We start from the raw sequence: 18,182 nt of genomic DNA, 5'->3' as shown, positions 1-18,182 counted from the left end.
GTTCTTTTCATTCTTTTTTCTTTATTCTGCTCTGCAGTAGTTATTTCAACTATTTTATCTTCCAGGTCACTTATCCATTCTTCTGCCTCAGTTATTCTGCTATTGATCCCATCTAGAGTATTTTTAATTTCATTTATTGTGTTGTTCATCATTGTTTGTTTCATCTTTAGTTCTTCTAGGTCCTTGTTAAATGTTTCTTGCATTTTGTCTATTCTATTTCCAAGATTTTGGATCATCTTTACTACCATTATTCTGAATTCTTTTTCAGGTAGACTGCCTATTTCCTCTTCATTTGTTAGGTCTGGTGGGTTTTTATCTTGCTCCTTCATCTGTGGTGTGTTTTCCTGTCTTCTAATTTTGCTTATCTTACTGTGTTTGGGGTCTCCTTTTTGCAGGCTGCAGGTTCGTAGCTCCCATTGTTTTTGGTGTCTGTCCCCAGTGGCTAACGTTGGTTTAGTGGGTTGTGTAGGCTTCCTGGTGGAGGCAACTAGTGCCTGTGTTCTGGTGGATGAGGCTGGATCTTGTCTTTCTGGTGGGCAGGTCCACATCTGGTGGTGTGTTTTGGGGTGTCTGTGGAATTATTATGATTTTAGGCAGCCTCTCTGCTAATGGGTGGGGTTGTGTTCCTGTTTTGCTAGTTGTTTGGCATAGGATATCCAGCACTGTAGCTTGCTGGTCATTGAGTGAAGCTGGGTGCTGGCATTGAGATGGAGGTCTCTCGGAGATTTTCGCCATTTGATATTATGTGGAGCAGGGAGGTCTCTTGTTGACCAGTGTCCTGAAGTTGGCTCTCCCACCTCAGAGGGACAGTACTGACTCCTGGCTGCAGCACCAAGAGCCTTATATCCACACGGCTCAGGATAAAAGGTAGAGAGAAAGAATTAGTAAAGTAGGAAGAAAAAAGAAAGAAAGAAAGGGAGGAAGGAAGGAAGAAAGAAAGAAGGAAGGAAGGAAAGAATAAAGAAAGAAAGGAAGGAGGGAGGGAGGGAGGGAGGAAGGAAGGAAGAAAGGAGGAAAGGAAAAAGGAAAGAAAGAAAGAAGGTAAAGTAAAATAAAATAAAATATAATAAAGTTATTAAATTAAAAAATAATTATTAAGAAAAAAAATGGACGGATAGAACCTTAGGACAAATGGTGGAAGCAAAGCTATACAGACAAAATCTCATGTAGGAGCATACACATACACACTCACAAAAAGAGGAAAAGTGGAAAAAATCATAAATCTTGCTCTCAAAGTCCACCTCCTCAATTTGGGATGATTCGTTATCTAAAGGAGGGAGGGAGGGAGGGAAGGAAGGAAGGAAGGAAGGAAGGAAGGAAGGAAGGGTAAAATAAAGTTATTAAAATTAATTATTAAGAAAAAAATTAAAAAGAAAAAACTGATGGATAGAACCCTAGGACAGATGGTGGAAGGAATGCTATGCAGAGAAAATCTCACAAAGAAGTACACACATACACACTCACAAAAAGAGGAAAAGGGGAAAAAATCATAAATCTTGCTCTCAAAGACCTCCTCCTCAATTTGGGATGATTCGTTGTCTATTCATGTATTCCACAGATGCAGGGTACATCAAGTTGATTGTGGAGCTTTAATCCACTGCTTCTGAGGCTGCTGGGAGAGATTTCCCTTTCTCTTCTTTGTTCTCACAGCTCCCAGGGGCTCAGCTTTGTATTTGGCCCCACCTCCGCATGTAGGTCCCCGGAGGGCGTCTGTTTTTCCGCTCAGACAGGACGGGGTTAAAGTAGCCGCTGTTTCGGGGGCTCTGGCTCACTCACCGGGGGGAGGGAGGGGTACGGTGTGTGGGGCAAGCCTGCGGTGGCAGAGGCCAGCATGATGTTGCACCAGCCTGAGGCACGTCGTGTGTTCTCCCCGGGAAGTTGTCCCTGTATCCCGGGACCCTGGCAGTGGCGGGCTGCACAGCCTCCCCAGAAGGGAGGTGTGGATAGTGACCTGTGCTCGCATACAGGCTTCTTGGTGGCGGCAGCAGCAGCGTTAGCGTCTCATGCCCATCTCTGGGGTCCGCGCTGTCAGCCGCGGCTTGCGCCCGTCTCTGGATCTCCTTTAAGCAGCGCTCTTAATCCCCTCTCCTCGCGCACCAGGAAACAAAGAGGGAAGAGAAAGTCTCTTGCCTCTTCGCCAGCTCCAGACCTTTTCCTGGACTCCCTCCCAGCTAGCCGTGGTGCACTAACCCCTTCAGGCTGTGTTCACGCAGCCAACCCCAGTCCTCTCCCTGCGCTCCGACTGAAGCCGGAGCCTCAGCTCGCAGACCCGCCTGCCCCGGCAGGTGAGCAGACAAGCCTCTCGGGCTGGTGAGTGCCGGTCGGCCCCGATCCTCTGTGCGGGAATCTCCCCGCTTTGCCCTCTGCACCCCTGTTGCTGCGCTCTCCTCTGCGGCTCCGAAGCTTCCCGCCTCCGCCACCCGCAGTCTCCGCCCGCGAAGGGGCTTCTTAGTGTGTGGAAACCTTTCCTCCTTCACAGCTCCCTCCCACTGGTGCAGATCCCATCCCTATTCTTTTGTCTTTGTTTTTTCTTTTGCCCTACCCAGGTACGTGGGGAGTTTCTTGCCTTTTGGGAGGTCTGAGGTCTTCTGCCAGCATTCAGTAGGTGTTCTGTAGGAGTTGTTCCACCTTTAGATGTATTTCTGATGTATCTGTGGGGAGGAAGGTGATCTCCGTGTCGTACTCTTCTGTCATCTTCCCCTCCCCCCCATTTACTTTTGATTAATAGAGATATGTGGCCCTAAGCTAGATGAGCAGCTTGTCAGAGAGGACCAGCTCAGCTTAGTCCGCTCATTCTGTTTTTTCTCATACTAGAATTATTACCTATCGTTAAAATTTGTGCAACTTTTCCCTTCAGGGAGACAGAGCTCTCTCCCTTGACCTTGTGGTTATGCCCAAACATGTACATTGCAAAAAAATGAGCCAAATAACAGCATGGTATCATGTAAAGATGGAAAATTTTTGGTTGCGTAATCACCCTGAGACCTTCCTCACCCTAGGGCTTTCCTTACTCTAAAACCTTGCTTGAGCATAAATGCAGCCCACAGTCCTTTTATCTGATGCGCCTGGACGTAACTGTGGCCAAAACTACCATCTCTTGAAATGTACTTGTCAACCCTGGCTAGTAGCCGTAGCTCCATGGAATGTAATTGATAAGCACCATATATAATGGCTTATGCCTAATAATAATATATCTTGAAGGGTTTTGAATTGATTATTTAAATGCTTTGGGCTAAAATACTGCTATGTCTAATAATTACCTGTTGACCCTTATAATTGTAAAGACAAGCTCCCTCTACCCAGAATAGGATGTTAAACTGATTACAAAACAAATAACTGTGGTTAATCTATCACATACCAAATCTGTGAAAGCTGGACTACATCCAGTTTGTGGAAAGTGCTGACCATGTTCTAAATTTCCAGGGAACAACAGTTATAAAATGGATCTGGTGCCTGCTAGGAATCTGAATCCATATATATCATACCAATATATGATATTCCATTCAATACTCAGAAGTTTAGATTCCTTTCACACATTTTTCAACTTTCTAACGTCAGAGAAGAACAAAAATATGACTAGTAGGCTCAGGGATTCCTTTTTTTTTTTCATTTTTTATTTTTACAGGAAGCAGAAGCTAGTCCATAACTTTCCAAGTATAAGAAGCAGCAACATGAGTAGAATGAAGCTAAGTAAAGGGCAGAGATAGCCGAATCTCAAGTTAATAAGCTCAAGATTAAAGCAAAAGAGTTTGGGGAAAAGGTACGTCAGATATTCAGCTCTGCTCTAACTTTTAAAGCATTTGTGTTTCAGGTTCATGTCTTCACATGGAAATTTCTTGTTTCTCTCTTAAAGGCTTTTAAAAAACTACATCAATAAACAGGTTCTGGGGCTTCCCTGGTGGCGCAGTGGTTGAGAGTCTGCCTGCTGATGCAGGGGACATGGGTTCGTGCCCCGGTCTGGGAAGATCCCACATGCCGTGGAGTGGCTGGGCCCGTGAGCCATGGCCACTGAGCCTGCGCGTCTGGAGCCTGTGCTCCGCAACAGGAGAGGCCACAGCAGTGAGAGGCCCGCGTACCGCAAAAAAAAAAAAAAACAAAAACTGGTTCCGACAAAATTTTCCTATATTTATTAATTCTACTTGTCCAGGGAGTATGAAGCACTAAGCATTTGAGTAGGATGCACACTGTATTTACGATTCTCAAATGCTTAATTCTAGGTTAATGTGCAGGCTCTGAGCTCCAGGGCCTAGATTCATGTGGGTAGAACCGTCAGAAGTCCAGGGAGCAAAGATGATTAAAGAAGCACAGATGGATCTGCTTGAAATTCTAAGTGAACTCCTTCTATTGTGGGCAAGTATGTGACTTTGTATCATATTGATATGGAGACCCCAGGCGGACACGTTTAAAATTGAGGCCATGGGGCTTCCCCGGTGGCGCAGTGGTTGAGAGTCCTCCTGCCGATTCAGGGGACACGGGTTCGTGCCCCGGTCCGGGAGGATCCCACATGCCTCGAAGTGGCTGGGCCCATGAGCCATGGCCGCTGAGCCTGCGCATCCGGAGCCTGTGCTCCGCAACGGGAGAGGCCACAACAGTGAGAGGCCTGCGTACAGCAAAAAAAAAAAAAAAAAAAAAAATTGAGGCCATGAATGAGAACAAATGCAAGAGTCCTGCTTTTTAGCTATCTTCCCTAAAACAGAGAAAGGGACTGTCTACATCTCTGGTCCCCCAAACTTTAGTTCCGATCCAATAGTAGGGGCCAGTGCCCTAATTTTCCTGGTAAAGTGATAGAGTGACAGCACTAAACTGTAGGCTTGGCAGCGTCATTATCTTAGTCTGTTCAGGCTGCCATAACAGAATACCAGAGACTGAATGGCTTACAAACTACAAATATTTCTCATGGTTCTGGAGGCTGGGAAGTCCAAGGTCATGGTGCTGGCAGATTTGGTATCTGGTGAGGGCCACTTCCCTGTAGATGGCCCTCTTCCCACTGTAACCTCCCATGGTAGAAAGAGAAGGAAGAAGCTCTCTGGGGTCTTTTTTGCATAAGGGCATTAATCCCAGTCACGAGGACTCAACCCTCATGACCTAATCACTTCCCAAAGGCCCCATCTCCTACTACCATCACCATGGGGGTTAGGATTTCAACCTATGAATTTTGTGGGCGGGGACACAAACTTCATACTGTGGCAGTTAGAGCAGCCTAAGCTTCCTCATTGAGATTGTTCCCAGAAACACAGTTTTAAAGTGTGATCTGGCTTTAGAAGGAGAGAATTAAAGGGGGTTGGATACCCTCCACAGAATGCCTACAGAGTACTTAGCACAGGCACCATCATTTCAGTTTTAAAAACATGGTACATGCTTGGTCTTTCTTATTTATTATAAATGAATTACTAATAACCGTTCAAGATAAGTAGATAGGGCAGCCAATAATAAATACTACCTTATGGGAGGGCGAAGGATCTCTTTTGAAGAAGAGACTGGTTGGTTATATTGAATATATTTGGATCCAAATATGAGAAATATGAGACATTTGCAGACTCCAGAAATTTCCTATCGATGAGCAAGTAGTTGTCTCAGGGATAAGGCCTATATGGAGAGATCCAGTTAAGTGGTTTGAACTCTGGCCTCAGTTTGAGAAGTGTTATGGCCTCAGATTGGGGTCTTCTGTGCAGAACCTGCCCAGCAACCCCACGTAATGGATTTGTTTAGGGAAATACTTCACACGTGCGGCAATTGCACTCAGCTGCAGGAGGTCGAAGGGCCTCGGAAACAGATGTAATGCATTCGACTTTGTCACGATTATTTCCAACAAAGAATAAAATGAGTGAAGCAGAAATTGCTTCTGAGAGGCCAGAGATGAATAGGAAAATCGTCCTTGGCAGTGCAATGACTAACTGTTTTCCATTCACAGGAGGAGAGCCTGAAATTCCTTCAACTGTCATAAACCAAAGGAAAAGGTTTTCTCATAGAACTGTGCATCAGGTCTGTGGAGCAAATCGGTGATGTGGCTAGCGTCTCCCTCATGGGGTCTTCTATAGAGGGTGCTGCCTTCGCTGGCAATGCAAGGCGAGCAAAAAATTGAGTGACCGAGCACACCCTTGCGGTGAATTACCGGTGTCTGCTTTCTCTGATGCAGACAATTGCCTCAATTCCCTGCCTCCCTTTGAAGCTAATGAAGAGTTGGCTAAGTCCTGCTTATGTCTGGAAAGCACTGGGTTTGGTTCTTGGTATGCGTTGCACTAATGAAAGTCACAGGAATCTCACAGAACACGCTGATATTCTGTTTTTCAGGTTCATGAAGAATGACCAGTCCTTGTTTATAAAGGACAGAGGCTGGAGAAGTACAAGGAGGTACTGTTTTATGGCCAGAAACTTAAGTTGCATTTGAAACATACACTTAATTTTTTTACTGAAGTATAGTTGATTTGCAACGTTATATTAGTTTCAGGTGTACAACACAGTGAGTCGACATTTGTAAATTATACTCCATTTAAAGTTATTATAAAATGTTGGTTATATTCCTTGTGCTGTACATCGCATCCTTGTGTCTCATTTATTTTATATCTAGTAGTTTGTACCTCTTAATCCCCTTCCCCTCCCTCTACTCCTCCCGCTACTGGTGACCACTAGTTTGTTCTCTGTATCTATAAGTCTCTGTTTTGATATACCCACTCATTTGTGAAACAGACATTTTAAAAAACATGTTTATGCTGTGTCAAAAGTAGTTTAAACAAGGTGATCAGAAAATGAAATAATAAAAGGGAATATTGTTGCTTCCAAGTGTAGTGGGGATTTTTTTGATTTTTTTTTTAACTTTCCTCAGAGGCAAGTAAACATTTCCCATGAAAAATTAAATAGATGCAAGAATCTTTTAAATTCTGATGTGAAAAAAATACTTTGTCCATATTGCTTCTTAATGAGTAATATTCACAGAAGACATGAGCTATGTTATGGTCCACGGGGACTAAGGCATATTGGTAAATGGTTATTACTGAAGTTAGTGAACTCTGCTGGCCTTATTTCTACATCCGTGAGTCTATATTTTTAGCCACTAATGGTGGGAGACAACAGGCTTTTCTTAGCATTCTATAGTGATTTACATATAGTCATAGTTGGTCATTTTGCACTTGTAGGTAAAACCCTCCTGCTGGACAACCATGTAGGCTACATACTTGTGCAATACTGAAACAACACCCACTCAAGATGTTCAGATCAGTGATAGCTGGTATGCTGTCTTTGTATTGTACCAGTTTGGCTAAACTGGAGGTACGTTTCCTGTGTGGTTCTGGATTAAAGTTGGTCACAAGAGAAATATGCACCAGATTTGAGAGGAAGAAGTGAAGGAACAGCTGGGTTCTTTCTGTGCTCATAAGGTCATTGTATGGCCCCAGGCACAGTGATAGCTGGCAACTATTACTCCAGGCTAAAAAGGTGAGTTAGCTGGGATGGGCCACAGCTCTGTGGACCCACAGCTCTCTCAGCTCCTGTCAGAATCCTCGCCCGGCAGGTATGCAGCTCCATGGCAATGGGCGCCAGCTTATCATCTTACAGGTCACTCACAGTGTTGACTTTGGAGGCCCTGAGAGACTGCATGGGGTCCAGTTTGTTCTTATAAATTCCAGTCCATCCTCAGTCCGTGTCCAGCTGTCCTTCCTGACCGCTGGCACAACTGACCGACAGCGACCTCAGGCCCAGCACCAGATGCAGAGGGGACAGCCTGGTGCAGACTTCTTCACCAGTGCCCACAGTTCTATAATGTTGAATCTCTATAATAAATCCTTATTCTGTCGTTCTCAGCAGTCTGCCTCTCTGATCCAACCTGCTTCACACAGGTGGCTCTAAGATTAATTCAGGGACTCAGCGGCGTTGAAGGACACAGAGTCCTTCTTGTCCACCAACCTCAATGTGTTGGCTTTGGTCTTTAAATTTATCACCCTCATCATCGTAAGTAGACTAGAGCAATTCTGAGCACTTTCTCCTCACCAAGTGTCTTATGTGCTTTTTTCTAAAGTTTTTCTTTAAGCGTCCTTAATACTTTACCGTTTGTGATGAACACTGGTCACAACATTGTAGCAAATACCTGAAGTCAACAGAGCTATGTGCAAAGTAGGAGATTGTGAAAGAAGTCCAGCTGATAAAGAAAATTGGATCAGGTAGTATTTTTTGTTGTTAACATCTTTATTGGGGTATGATTGCTTTACAATCGTGTGTTAGTTTCTGCTTTATAACAAAGTGAATCAGTTATACATATGTTCCCATATCTCTTCCCTCTTGCATCTCCCTCCCTCCCACCCTCCCTATCCCACCCCTCCAGGCAGTCACAAAGCCCCGAGCCCCTGTGCTGTGCGGCTGCTTCCCACTAGCTATCTATTTTATATTTGGTAGTGTATATATGTCCATGCCTCTCTCTCGATCAGATAGTATTAATACACAATTGAGGATTGGTTTTCTCCTGTAAGCTATACGGTTAAAAACTTGAATAAGTTAACAAAAGTCTTGGTTTGGCTTTCTTTCTTTTATATTGATGATGAAATTGAGAACAGATCATCTAGTCAGCTGAATTATCCATTCTCTCCTTGCATAAAATTTATGAAAATCTAAATTTATTAGAAATCTGATTAACAATATGACAACTGAGCCAAAAGAGTAAATCAAATTATCTTCATAACTAGGGTCGCTAGGCTATGCAAACCCTGGTGTTGAAGGGTACAACCCAACCCCAGAGATGTCAATTCTTGAGTTGATAGGGCCCTTTGCACCCTGGGTAGTCTTAGAGATACTGACATTCTTACTCTTTGGGGCTCCTAAGACTCACCATACTAAATCTAGTTGATTAAACTGATATTAACCATTCATATAAAACTAGAGTACAATACTTTAGCAAATCCATTGCCTGTTTTCTAGGCTCTGGTTTTTCACCTTTTCACTATAGTGACTTCTGCTTCTACCACTCACCCATCATTAGTTAATCAGATTTTGAATCATCTCTTAGTGATTCATTTCTTCTGAGTTCTTGGAGGAAACCTCACTGTAGCCTCCTGGGCTGATTGCAGCAGGAATGTAAATGAATGGGATAGTTCTTTTCCAAGCTGAACTGGAACCCTTGGCATCCAGGCATTTATAATCTTGATGCATGTAGGGGGGTCAATGAATGATTCTTAGGGCGTGAGAAAGAAGGTAATTATTCTCTTTCCACTATCACAAGTCTTTGCAATGACAGAATTGTTGGGTCATGACAAGCCATTGCTGGAATCGCAGTGAAGAAAGGGGAGGTGAGATCACTGGATATTAAGGATGTTTGTGCTGTGTTGTCAATTCCTGTCTTCACTTCCTTTACTGAATGAATATTCTGAAAGAGCCTAGAACCAAGAAAAATGGACTCAAAATCACCGTTGTTCATGTCAGAATAACCATTTTTATCTTAAGTATTTAAATGCTGGTAGTGTTTTGTTTTGTTTTTTGGAAGGAGGGAGCTTTAAGCTACTGTTTGCATCTGTAATCCAAGATCCATGAGACAGTTATAAAATAAGTAGTTATGAAGTCTGGGTCTTATCAGTTAATTTTAATTTTCCTGCTAGATGTTCCTGAGATTTTAACAAGTAGAAAAACAAGTTTACCCCACTCTTTACTGTTATTTACTCTGATTAATGGAACTCATAAATAATAAAAGGTGTGCAGCAAAAAGGAAGTATGCAATCACGCTATAATTCGTAAGTGAATTATAAGTTCTGAAGGAACCTAGAAGTGACTGGAAAAGTGTAGAAGGTCAGCAGTCTGAGTCCGGGCAGAAATTATAGTCTGCTTTTCTCTTCTTTATCTGTCTGTATTGCCTTCCACTCCTATGCAATCCCATGTTTCCACCAGAATAATAAGTATATTGGTACATAGTGCCATTTGAAATCATCTTTACAAATAACAGTTGGAGATGATAAGAGCACACACTTATTTAAGCAAGTAGAGCATGTTTAATTACAGTGGGAAAAGCCTAAGTGTATTTTTTTCCCCATTCTATTATCCTGCAATCCCTCCTGCCTTTTTTTCTGTGTAAAAGTCCTGCATGATGATGTGTGAATCAGTCAAAACTTCAATTACCTTTTACAGTAGCATCCTTATACTATAAATAGTTTGATAAAGGAAATGCCTTACCACGTTTTCTTCTGCATTACCGTCATGTCTAGATCTCTGATCAGGAGATGGATGCCCCTCTACAAGAAAAAACAGAACTTAAAAAAACATGGCTTTGCAAACACCCAAATTCTCCCTTATTCCCTCCTCAGTATAATTATATTATTAGAAGCACGTTAGTTACTCCCCTCTTCAAATCTTTTTTCCAACAAACAGCATTAAAAATGAATTTAATGTACAAATACCTCATCAGAAACAGACAGCAGTAAATTCTTATGGCTGTTTCAGGGTCCTCCAAAGCAGGGATAAAGGCAATTCAACCAGGCCAGCAATTCCTGGCTCTTTAAGATTGTTGGCCTGATTCCTACCAGATATAAACAATGGAAAATAGCCAAGGTGGTGATGGATAGGAAAAAGAGACATAATGTCATTTCTCAAGGAAGGCCTTCCTTCTGGGTCTTGCTAAAATCTAGGATAATTTATACTAAGGGCATTTTAAAACAGAGTAATAGAAAAGGGACTTTAAAAAGAAAACATACATATGAAACAACAGCCTGGGAACTGGAGGTTTTGTGACTTTTAGTTTAACAGCTTGAAATATATTTTCAGCCCACCTAACTACAGAACTGTGGAACTTCTTTTTATTTTAAGTGGTCAATACCCTAACATGGTTTTTTCTGATATCTCCTGACTGCTCCTCCAGAATCAGGATCCATCCTGCTCTCTGCCACGGGAAGCTGACCTGGATGGGTTCTACCTGCAGGGCTTCTCTGCCCTCTGGTTTCCAGTTGGGGTGGAGATCAAAGGGAGGGAAGGGCAAAATCAGGTACTTATTCTAGCTCCTTCCCTATAGTCTATCTGTGTCCTCTGAGTGAAGGTCGCCCTCACAACACAGCTTGTTCCATGACTCTCCTTGCAGGTTTTGGGCACTGCTCTTCCTTCTTGTCCCTTCAAGTTCAGGTTTTCTAGCAAAGTTCTGGGGGAATGCACTATCTTCTGGGCTCCCCTTTGTCCAGTTTTGAGTGTGCCAGGTACTTTGTGTTGGACTTGTGCACACTTCCAAAATAGAAACTAAACTATCCTTCTTGAGCAGTATGTAGTGCCCCCTCTCCTATAATTGGAACCTATCTAATCACAAGTATCATCATATTAGGGTTTACATGTGGGGGACAAACTAGACTACCTGCAACCTCCCATCTTTTTCTACTTCTGGCAGCTAAGAGGAGCAACAAGTAAGGGGACTGACCTATTAGTATAAACAATCACAGGGCTACAACTGGTGAAATTCTCACTCACTATCACCCTTAAAATCCTACCTTCAATAATGGTGTCTGCTATATCAAATAACCCTAACTTCAGCGGGGGCAATAGGCAAATATCAATCAAAATAAGGGACATGCGATCTATTTAAACCTCCCAGGACACTCAGAGCTTTCTCAGAGAGATTATGAAAGGAGGGAGAGCTTCTTGGGCCCTAGATCTACCTCTGCCACTGGTTAGCTGGGTCATCTTAGGTGGTGCTTATAAGAGTCTGTTTCACATACCTACTTAGAATTTGTGTTAACTTTCTGGATTCTAGTTTTCTGATCTGTAAAATGTGGAAATAAGTAAATTCAAGCTTTTCATAGATCTAATTCTGTTGATAAAAGCAAAGTCTTTTTAGAAGTCCTGTGACCATGGAATCTTAATGTATCATGTTAAATTACTACAAGTAATTAAACTGCTATAAGTAACACAGTTTTCTAGCAGAAAACTTAGAAAAAAGTTTTTTTAAAAACTTAACAAGGATTAAAATAAAATAGCCAATCAAGGACAATGCTGTTTTGAGCAGTAGCAACTGTAGGCGAAACTCAAAGAAAGCGAAAACAGAGCCCAGGGACTTAAGGAAGTCCAGACATAATAGAAGTACCTGGGCAGATGTGTGGTGGAGAGATGTGTAGTACCTCTCTACAAAGGCAAAGAACGTTTTGGCTTCTTTTCAGCTATTTTTCAATGCAAGATAATTAAGATCATCCTGTGTATTATTTTACTGCCATATCTAAATTTTCTCTTTAGTAGAAAAAAGAGAAGTAAAACAACTTAAATAACACGTGACTTTCAATTCATTTAATCAATTTCCTATTATTATTAAAATATTCAATGGGGCTTCCCTGGTGGCGCAGCGGTTGGGGGTCTGCCTGCCAATGCAGGGGACGTGGGTTCGTGCCCCGGTCCGGGAGGATCCCACATGCCGCGGAGCGGCTGGGCCCGTGGGCCTTGGCCGCTGAGCCTGCACGTCCGGAGCCTGTGCTCCGTGGCAGGAGGGCCACAACAGTGAGAGGCCCGCGTGCCGCCAAAAAAAAAAAAAAAAATTCAATGAAAAACTGGCAGTGTGATTCAATGGATGTGCTTGTATATAGCTTGCTGTGTCTCTGACCATTTAACTCAGGATAATTTCCTAGAAGTAAATAGTTAGGTGGAAATGTGGGCACCTTTTAAAGAATTTTTGAAAAAGTTTAAAAACAGCTCTGCAGAAAATTCAGATCTATTTACATGCCTAGCAGCAGTGTAGGTGTGCAGCTGCAGGTGTATGTTTGATACACCTCTACCTGAACACCCAGGCACAAGACCAAATCCTCCATGAGATATTACCTGTGTAGGAAGATATTACCTGTGTAGGAAGACATGCATCTTCTTGATTTAACAGCTAGAGTTAACAAAATTGCCACCATGACTGCCACCAATGTTGAAATTATTCCGACAACTGTTCCTTGACTTGCTTCAACAAAAAGTCTATAAGCTGGAAGAAAAGTTACCAGAAAATAAAAGAAAATGTATAGATGGTGAGTAGAGTATATTTACTAATTTTATAACTAGCTATTTCTGCGTTCTGGATGGGAGACAGATTTCATATTAGTAAAAAAACTCTTCCTAGTGAAAAGACCCATTAAAGATATGAACAACAGCCCTGTCTGGACCAGAGTTGTTCATGAGCATAAATAATAACTCCCAACCTCAATGTGTCTATTGTGGGAAACCTGCCAAAGCTGTGATATTAACCAATCTGCGCAGAACACATTATTTTAATACCCATGAAATGAAAAGCTAAGCTTTGCGAGCAAAACTTGGCAGTTTCTGAAAGGAAAAACAGCAAAAACTCTGTAGAACCTTAAGAGATAGTCTGGTGATCTACAAGGAAAAAAGAGCATGTATGGATACATAGCAACTAGAAAGCTCAATTCTCTAGAAAGAATTCTAGAAAAAAATCTAATGGCCTCACTGAGCAGTCAAAATGTGGGTGTCAAAGCTGATAAACTAGAGCTCACGCAGCAGTTTGTACTCTTCAGGTACTGACTCAGAGCCTTTTTGATTCTTTGTTTACCCATAATTCTTAGATTTCTGAGTCAAGGTCTGAAGCAGATAAATGGAACAGAGGGAGAAAGAACATGAGCTAGATAAAACAACCCATTAGAAAATGCCCCTCCCAATAAATAAATGATTAGATAAATGAAGTTAATACAAACAGGAGGAAAGCATATAGTATTACAATTAACTTCATTTAGAAAACAGAAAAATGTAATTTAAATCAATTCAATATTTTTAAGCTATCATATTGGCAGAATGTCTTAAGATGGGTAATATTAGGTGTTGATAAGACTTAAGGGGAAAATGTATACTCTTATGCTGCTGGTATAAGTGCCATATTAAAATTTTACTTCTGATACTTTTGTTTCAGACCATTTCCCAGTATTAAATATAAGGATGTTCATCACAACATTTTTTGTAACGTAAAACACTAGAAATACCTAAATACTTACTAATGGAGGAACGGGTGCATCAATTATAGCATGTCTAAACTATGAGACACTACGCATTAAAAATAATGAGGTAGTTTGTATGTATTATCTTGGAAGGAAGCCCATAGCATATTAAATTAAGAAGAAGGCATTACAGAAAACATGGAATGGTATCATTGTCATGTTTTGTAAAATGGTATATGTACACTTACCTCCCACTTTTAGTACCACTTTGTTTATGATTTTTCCAAGTGATGTTCCCACGTAGCATATGTAAGTTCCTTCATCCTGAAGCTTTAATCTTTTGAAAGATAGGGAGGCATTCCCATTGTGAATTTCATCAAGGAAGAGGGATGTCCTATTTACATATCTGGGATCTTGCTTTTCCAACTGGTCACTGTTTTTGTAATATAAGTAAACACAGTTATCTTGATTCTTCCAGTGAACTACAACATCTGGCGCACTCTCAAATGAGCAAGGGAGAATTACATCTTCATCAAGTCTTCCAATGACTATTTGCTCACTCATAGGAACATGACTTATGGAAGCTAAAAAGAACGTATCTAAAAACAAGAGCAGTTATGAAGAGAATTAGTGATGGGTGCTTATCAAGCGTTATACCAGGACTACCTAGAAGAACTATCCTAGGTCAGCAGCCTGATCATTAACAGACCACATCATCTATCAAGAACACTTGCTAGTCTAATTACTAGAAACAAGCCATGAAGCTCTATGTTTGAGTGTCTGAAATTTCAATCGAGTATCTGTTGTATTCAATGTAACCATGAGAATTGACAACAGCATAAAGCATAGAAACTTTGTTCCATGCTTGATCAATAGTCTCATCTCTCCTCTGATCCTGGCCTGCTACAGTTGCTGGAAATTATGTATGTTATATAAATTAAAGATTCCTGTTGATTTTTATTTCCTGAACACATTCATTTTTAACACTTACTATAACAATAACAAATTAGTTTATCCAGCTAGCTGGAGCTAGCAGGCCCTAAAAGAATAGAATAAACTTAACTTGGCTGGGTTAGGAAATATTTGGAGCATGTAGAAGACAATGCTGCATTAAGGGGTCTGTTGGGAATATGTAGACATTAGTTTCAAGAAAGGGTGCACATAAGAGGAGGAGTCCAAAAGGGGAAATGAAGTGATTCATTTATTTTGGCTTTAAGACAACTCTCAGGATATACTATGAGTCCATCAAAATATAGTTAAGGAATATTATTCTGGATATAAATGTAGAGGTCCAATCCTCCTAATATATATGTTTGTATATGTGTGTGTGTGTGTATATATATATATTTACTGTCAACTTCAGAAGGTGATTTTAAAAAGCAAATGGACTCATCACAATCAGGTTTTTGCAAAGAAAATCTACTTACCCATTTCATAATCACTGAAGGCAGTATCCAGATTTTTTAACCAATTCACAAAACATTTTAGTAGATCATATGCCCTATCTATGAATTCTGTGATATTTGCACTGGAAAGGACCTTATCTTACGGACAATGGACTAAACTCCTTTGACCTTGCTCAAAGCTACCCTAGATGGGATAATGGGGTGTTCATATGGCCTTGTCACAAAGTCTTTTTCCTCTGCCCCCTCCTCTGAGGCTCTTTCCACTCTATGTCCCACTTTGCCTTAGAGAGATTTAGTCTATCTCTGTACCAAGTGCTAGAGGAACGTGGCATCAAGCTGAGAAGAAAGACATGGAAAGGTGGGAAAGAAAAGGAGTGTTTTTGTCGACCTCCCTAATTGCTCTACTAAACACCTCTAATATTTCATTGGATAATTTAAAATGCCTGCCACAGGGCCTAGCAAAGCTGATAATGCCTTTTGTCAAATGTCAAGTAAGTACCAAGCTTACACTTAAAAAAAAAAAAACCAAATCAACCAATCAATCAAACTTGCCTTTCTAGTGATTTTATATTTGGTAGCAGATAACAGATTAGAAAGAACCTTAGAGTAGATAGAAGAAAAGTTAGAAAAGTTGATAAGCTATGGCTACAGAGGAAACAGCTCCCTTGCCTTGTGGCTCATGTTCCTATCTAATGATACAAACAACTGACACTTGGGTGTATTATAAAGATGCTTACCTTGAGATCCACATAGAGATGGTATAAGAATGAAGAAGAAAGACAGAGCTGCCTGTGCCTTCATGTCATGTGGAGGTCGTATTAGTTATACTATCAAAGAGAAGCAAAATATACAAGTTACAGATTTTAAGTACAAACAGGAATTGGAAAAGAAAGAATTAAAGTGTCTGCCTATAGGAGATTCATTAAATTAACTATGGTACATTCACACAAATAATTCTTCTGCAACCATTAAAGATAATACTGTAAAATATGGGTCAATGGCATCAAAAGAAGCTCTTAATGTTACAGGAGAAAAATCAGATTACAATGCTACTTTTAAGAAGCATAGTCCCTTTTTAAAAGCACACACATTTCTGCACATAGGAGGCTGACATGACATATCACTAAATTTACAGAAGGATGTTAACTCTGAAGAACAGGTTTCACATCTAAAGCAGTACCTGTTACATAATAGGTATTGAAAAATGGCTGTTGAATGAATAAAGATTTGGTATACGTTAAATAGTGGTTCTCTGGATAATAGTTTTTGTCGGTTATTTTTAAAGCTTTCTACAGTGGACATGTATTGCTTTTCTAGGAAATATACTAAAAATAAATTCAATTAAATATTAACTGCCGAGGCTTCCGGGAAGATGGCAGAAGAGTAAGACGCGGAGATCACCTTCCTCCCCACAGATACACCAGAAATACATCTACACGTGAAACAACTCCTACAGAACACCTACTGAACGCTGGAAGACCTCAGACCTCCCAAAAGGCAAGAAAACCCCCACGTACCTGGGTAGGGCAAAAGAAAAAAGAATAAACAGAGACAAAAGGATAGGGACAGGACCTGCACCAGTGGGAGAGAGCTGTGAAGGAGGAAACGTTTCCACACACTAGGAAGCCCCTTCGTGGGCGGAGACTGCAGGTGGGGGAGGGGGAAAGCTTTGGAGCCGCGGAGGAGTGCACAGCAACAGGGGTGCGGAGGGCAAAGCGGGGAGATTCCCGCACAGAGGATCAGGGCCGACCAGCACTCACCAGCCCGAGAGGGTTGTCTGCTCACCCGCCGGGGCGGGCAGGGCTGGGAGCTGAGGCTTGGGCTTCGGTCGGAGCACAGGGAGAGGACTGGGGTTGGCGGCTTGAACGTAGCCTGAAGGGGTTAGTGCGCCATGGCTAGCCGGGAAGGAGTCCGGGGAAAAGGTCTGGACCTGCCGAAGAGGCAAGAGACTTTTTCTTGCCTCTTTGTTTCCTGGTGCGCGAGGAGAGGGGATGAAGAGCGCTGCTTAAAGGAGCTCCAGAGACGGGAGCGAGCCGGAGCTAAAAGCGCGGACCCCAGAGACGGGAATGAGATGCTAAGGCTGCTGCTGCCGCCACTAAGAAGACTGCGTGCGAGCACAGGTCACTATCCACACCCCCCTTCCGGGGAACCTGTGCAGCCCGCCACTGCCAGGGTCCCAGGACCCAGGGACAACTTCCCCGGGAGAACGCACGGCGCGCCTCAGGCTGGTGCAACGTCACGCCGGCCTCTGCCGCTGCAGGCTCGCCCCGCACTCCGTGCCCCTCCCTCCCCGGGCCTGAGTGAGCCAGAGCCCCCGAATCAGCTGCTCCTTTAACCCCGTCCTGTCTGAGCGAAGAACAGACGCCCTCCTGCGGCCTACACGCAGAGGCGGGGCCCAATCCAAAGCTGAGCCCCCGGGAGCTGTGAGAACAAAGAAGAGAAAGGGAAATCTCTCCCAGCAGCCTCAGAAGCAGCGGATTAAAGCTCCACAATCAACTTGATGTACCCTGCATCTGTGGAATACATGAATAGACAACGAATCATCCCCAATTGAGGAGGTGGACTTTGAGAGCAAGATTTATGATTTTTTTCCCCTTTTCCTCTTTGTGAGTGTGTATGTGTATGCTTCTGTGTGAGATTTTGTCTGTATAGCATTGCTTCCACCATTTGCCCTAGGGTTCTATCGGTCCTTTTTTTTTTCTTTTATCTTTAAAAATGTTTTTTCTTAATAATTATTTTATTTTAATAACTTTATTATATTTTATCGTACTTTATTTTACTTTATCTTCTTTCCTTCTTTCTTTTTTCCATCCTTCCCTCCTTCCCTCCTTCCTTCCTCCCTCCCTCCCACCCTCCCTCCCTCTTTTCTTTCTTTCTTTCTTTCTTTCTTTCTTTCTTTCTTTCTTTCTTT

General features: G+C 42.1%; 1 protein-coding gene and 1 long non-coding RNA gene across 2 annotated transcripts in view; one reads left to right on the top strand and one right to left on the bottom strand.

Moving 5' to 3' along the window:
* Positions 1-3,877, top strand: part of MYH15 (myosin heavy chain 15) — a 169,846-nt gene extending 165,969 nt beyond the window's left edge. Inside the window, 1 exon segment of the mRNA XM_027118388.1 lies at positions 3,626-3,877. Coding sequence (XP_026974189.1) covers positions 3,626-3,877 — 252 coding nt within the window.
* A 4,439-nt stretch (positions 3,878-8,316) lies between these two features.
* Positions 8,317-18,182, bottom strand: part of LOC113619429 (uncharacterized) — a 31,192-nt gene continuing 21,326 nt past the window's right edge. Inside the window, exons 4-6 of the long non-coding RNA XR_003432377.1 lie at positions 12,776-12,904; positions 10,147-10,205; positions 8,317-9,359 (exon numbers count right to left, since the gene is read on the bottom strand). This is a non-coding gene — a long non-coding RNA (uncharacterized LOC113619429). The remainder of the gene's footprint in view (positions 9,360-10,146; positions 10,206-12,775; positions 12,905-18,182) is intronic.

The sequence above is a fragment of the Aethalodelphis obliquidens genome, unplaced genomic scaffold (genome assembly GCF_003676395.1).
Source record: "Aethalodelphis obliquidens isolate GAN/ISIS:26980383/991018 unplaced genomic scaffold, ASM367639v1 scaffold1, whole genome shotgun sequence".
Lineage (NCBI taxonomy): Eukaryota > Metazoa > Chordata > Mammalia > Artiodactyla > Delphinidae > Aethalodelphis > Aethalodelphis obliquidens.
The sequence above is the reverse complement of the archived record's forward strand: the minus strand, read 5'-3'. Positions and strand labels throughout refer to the sequence as shown.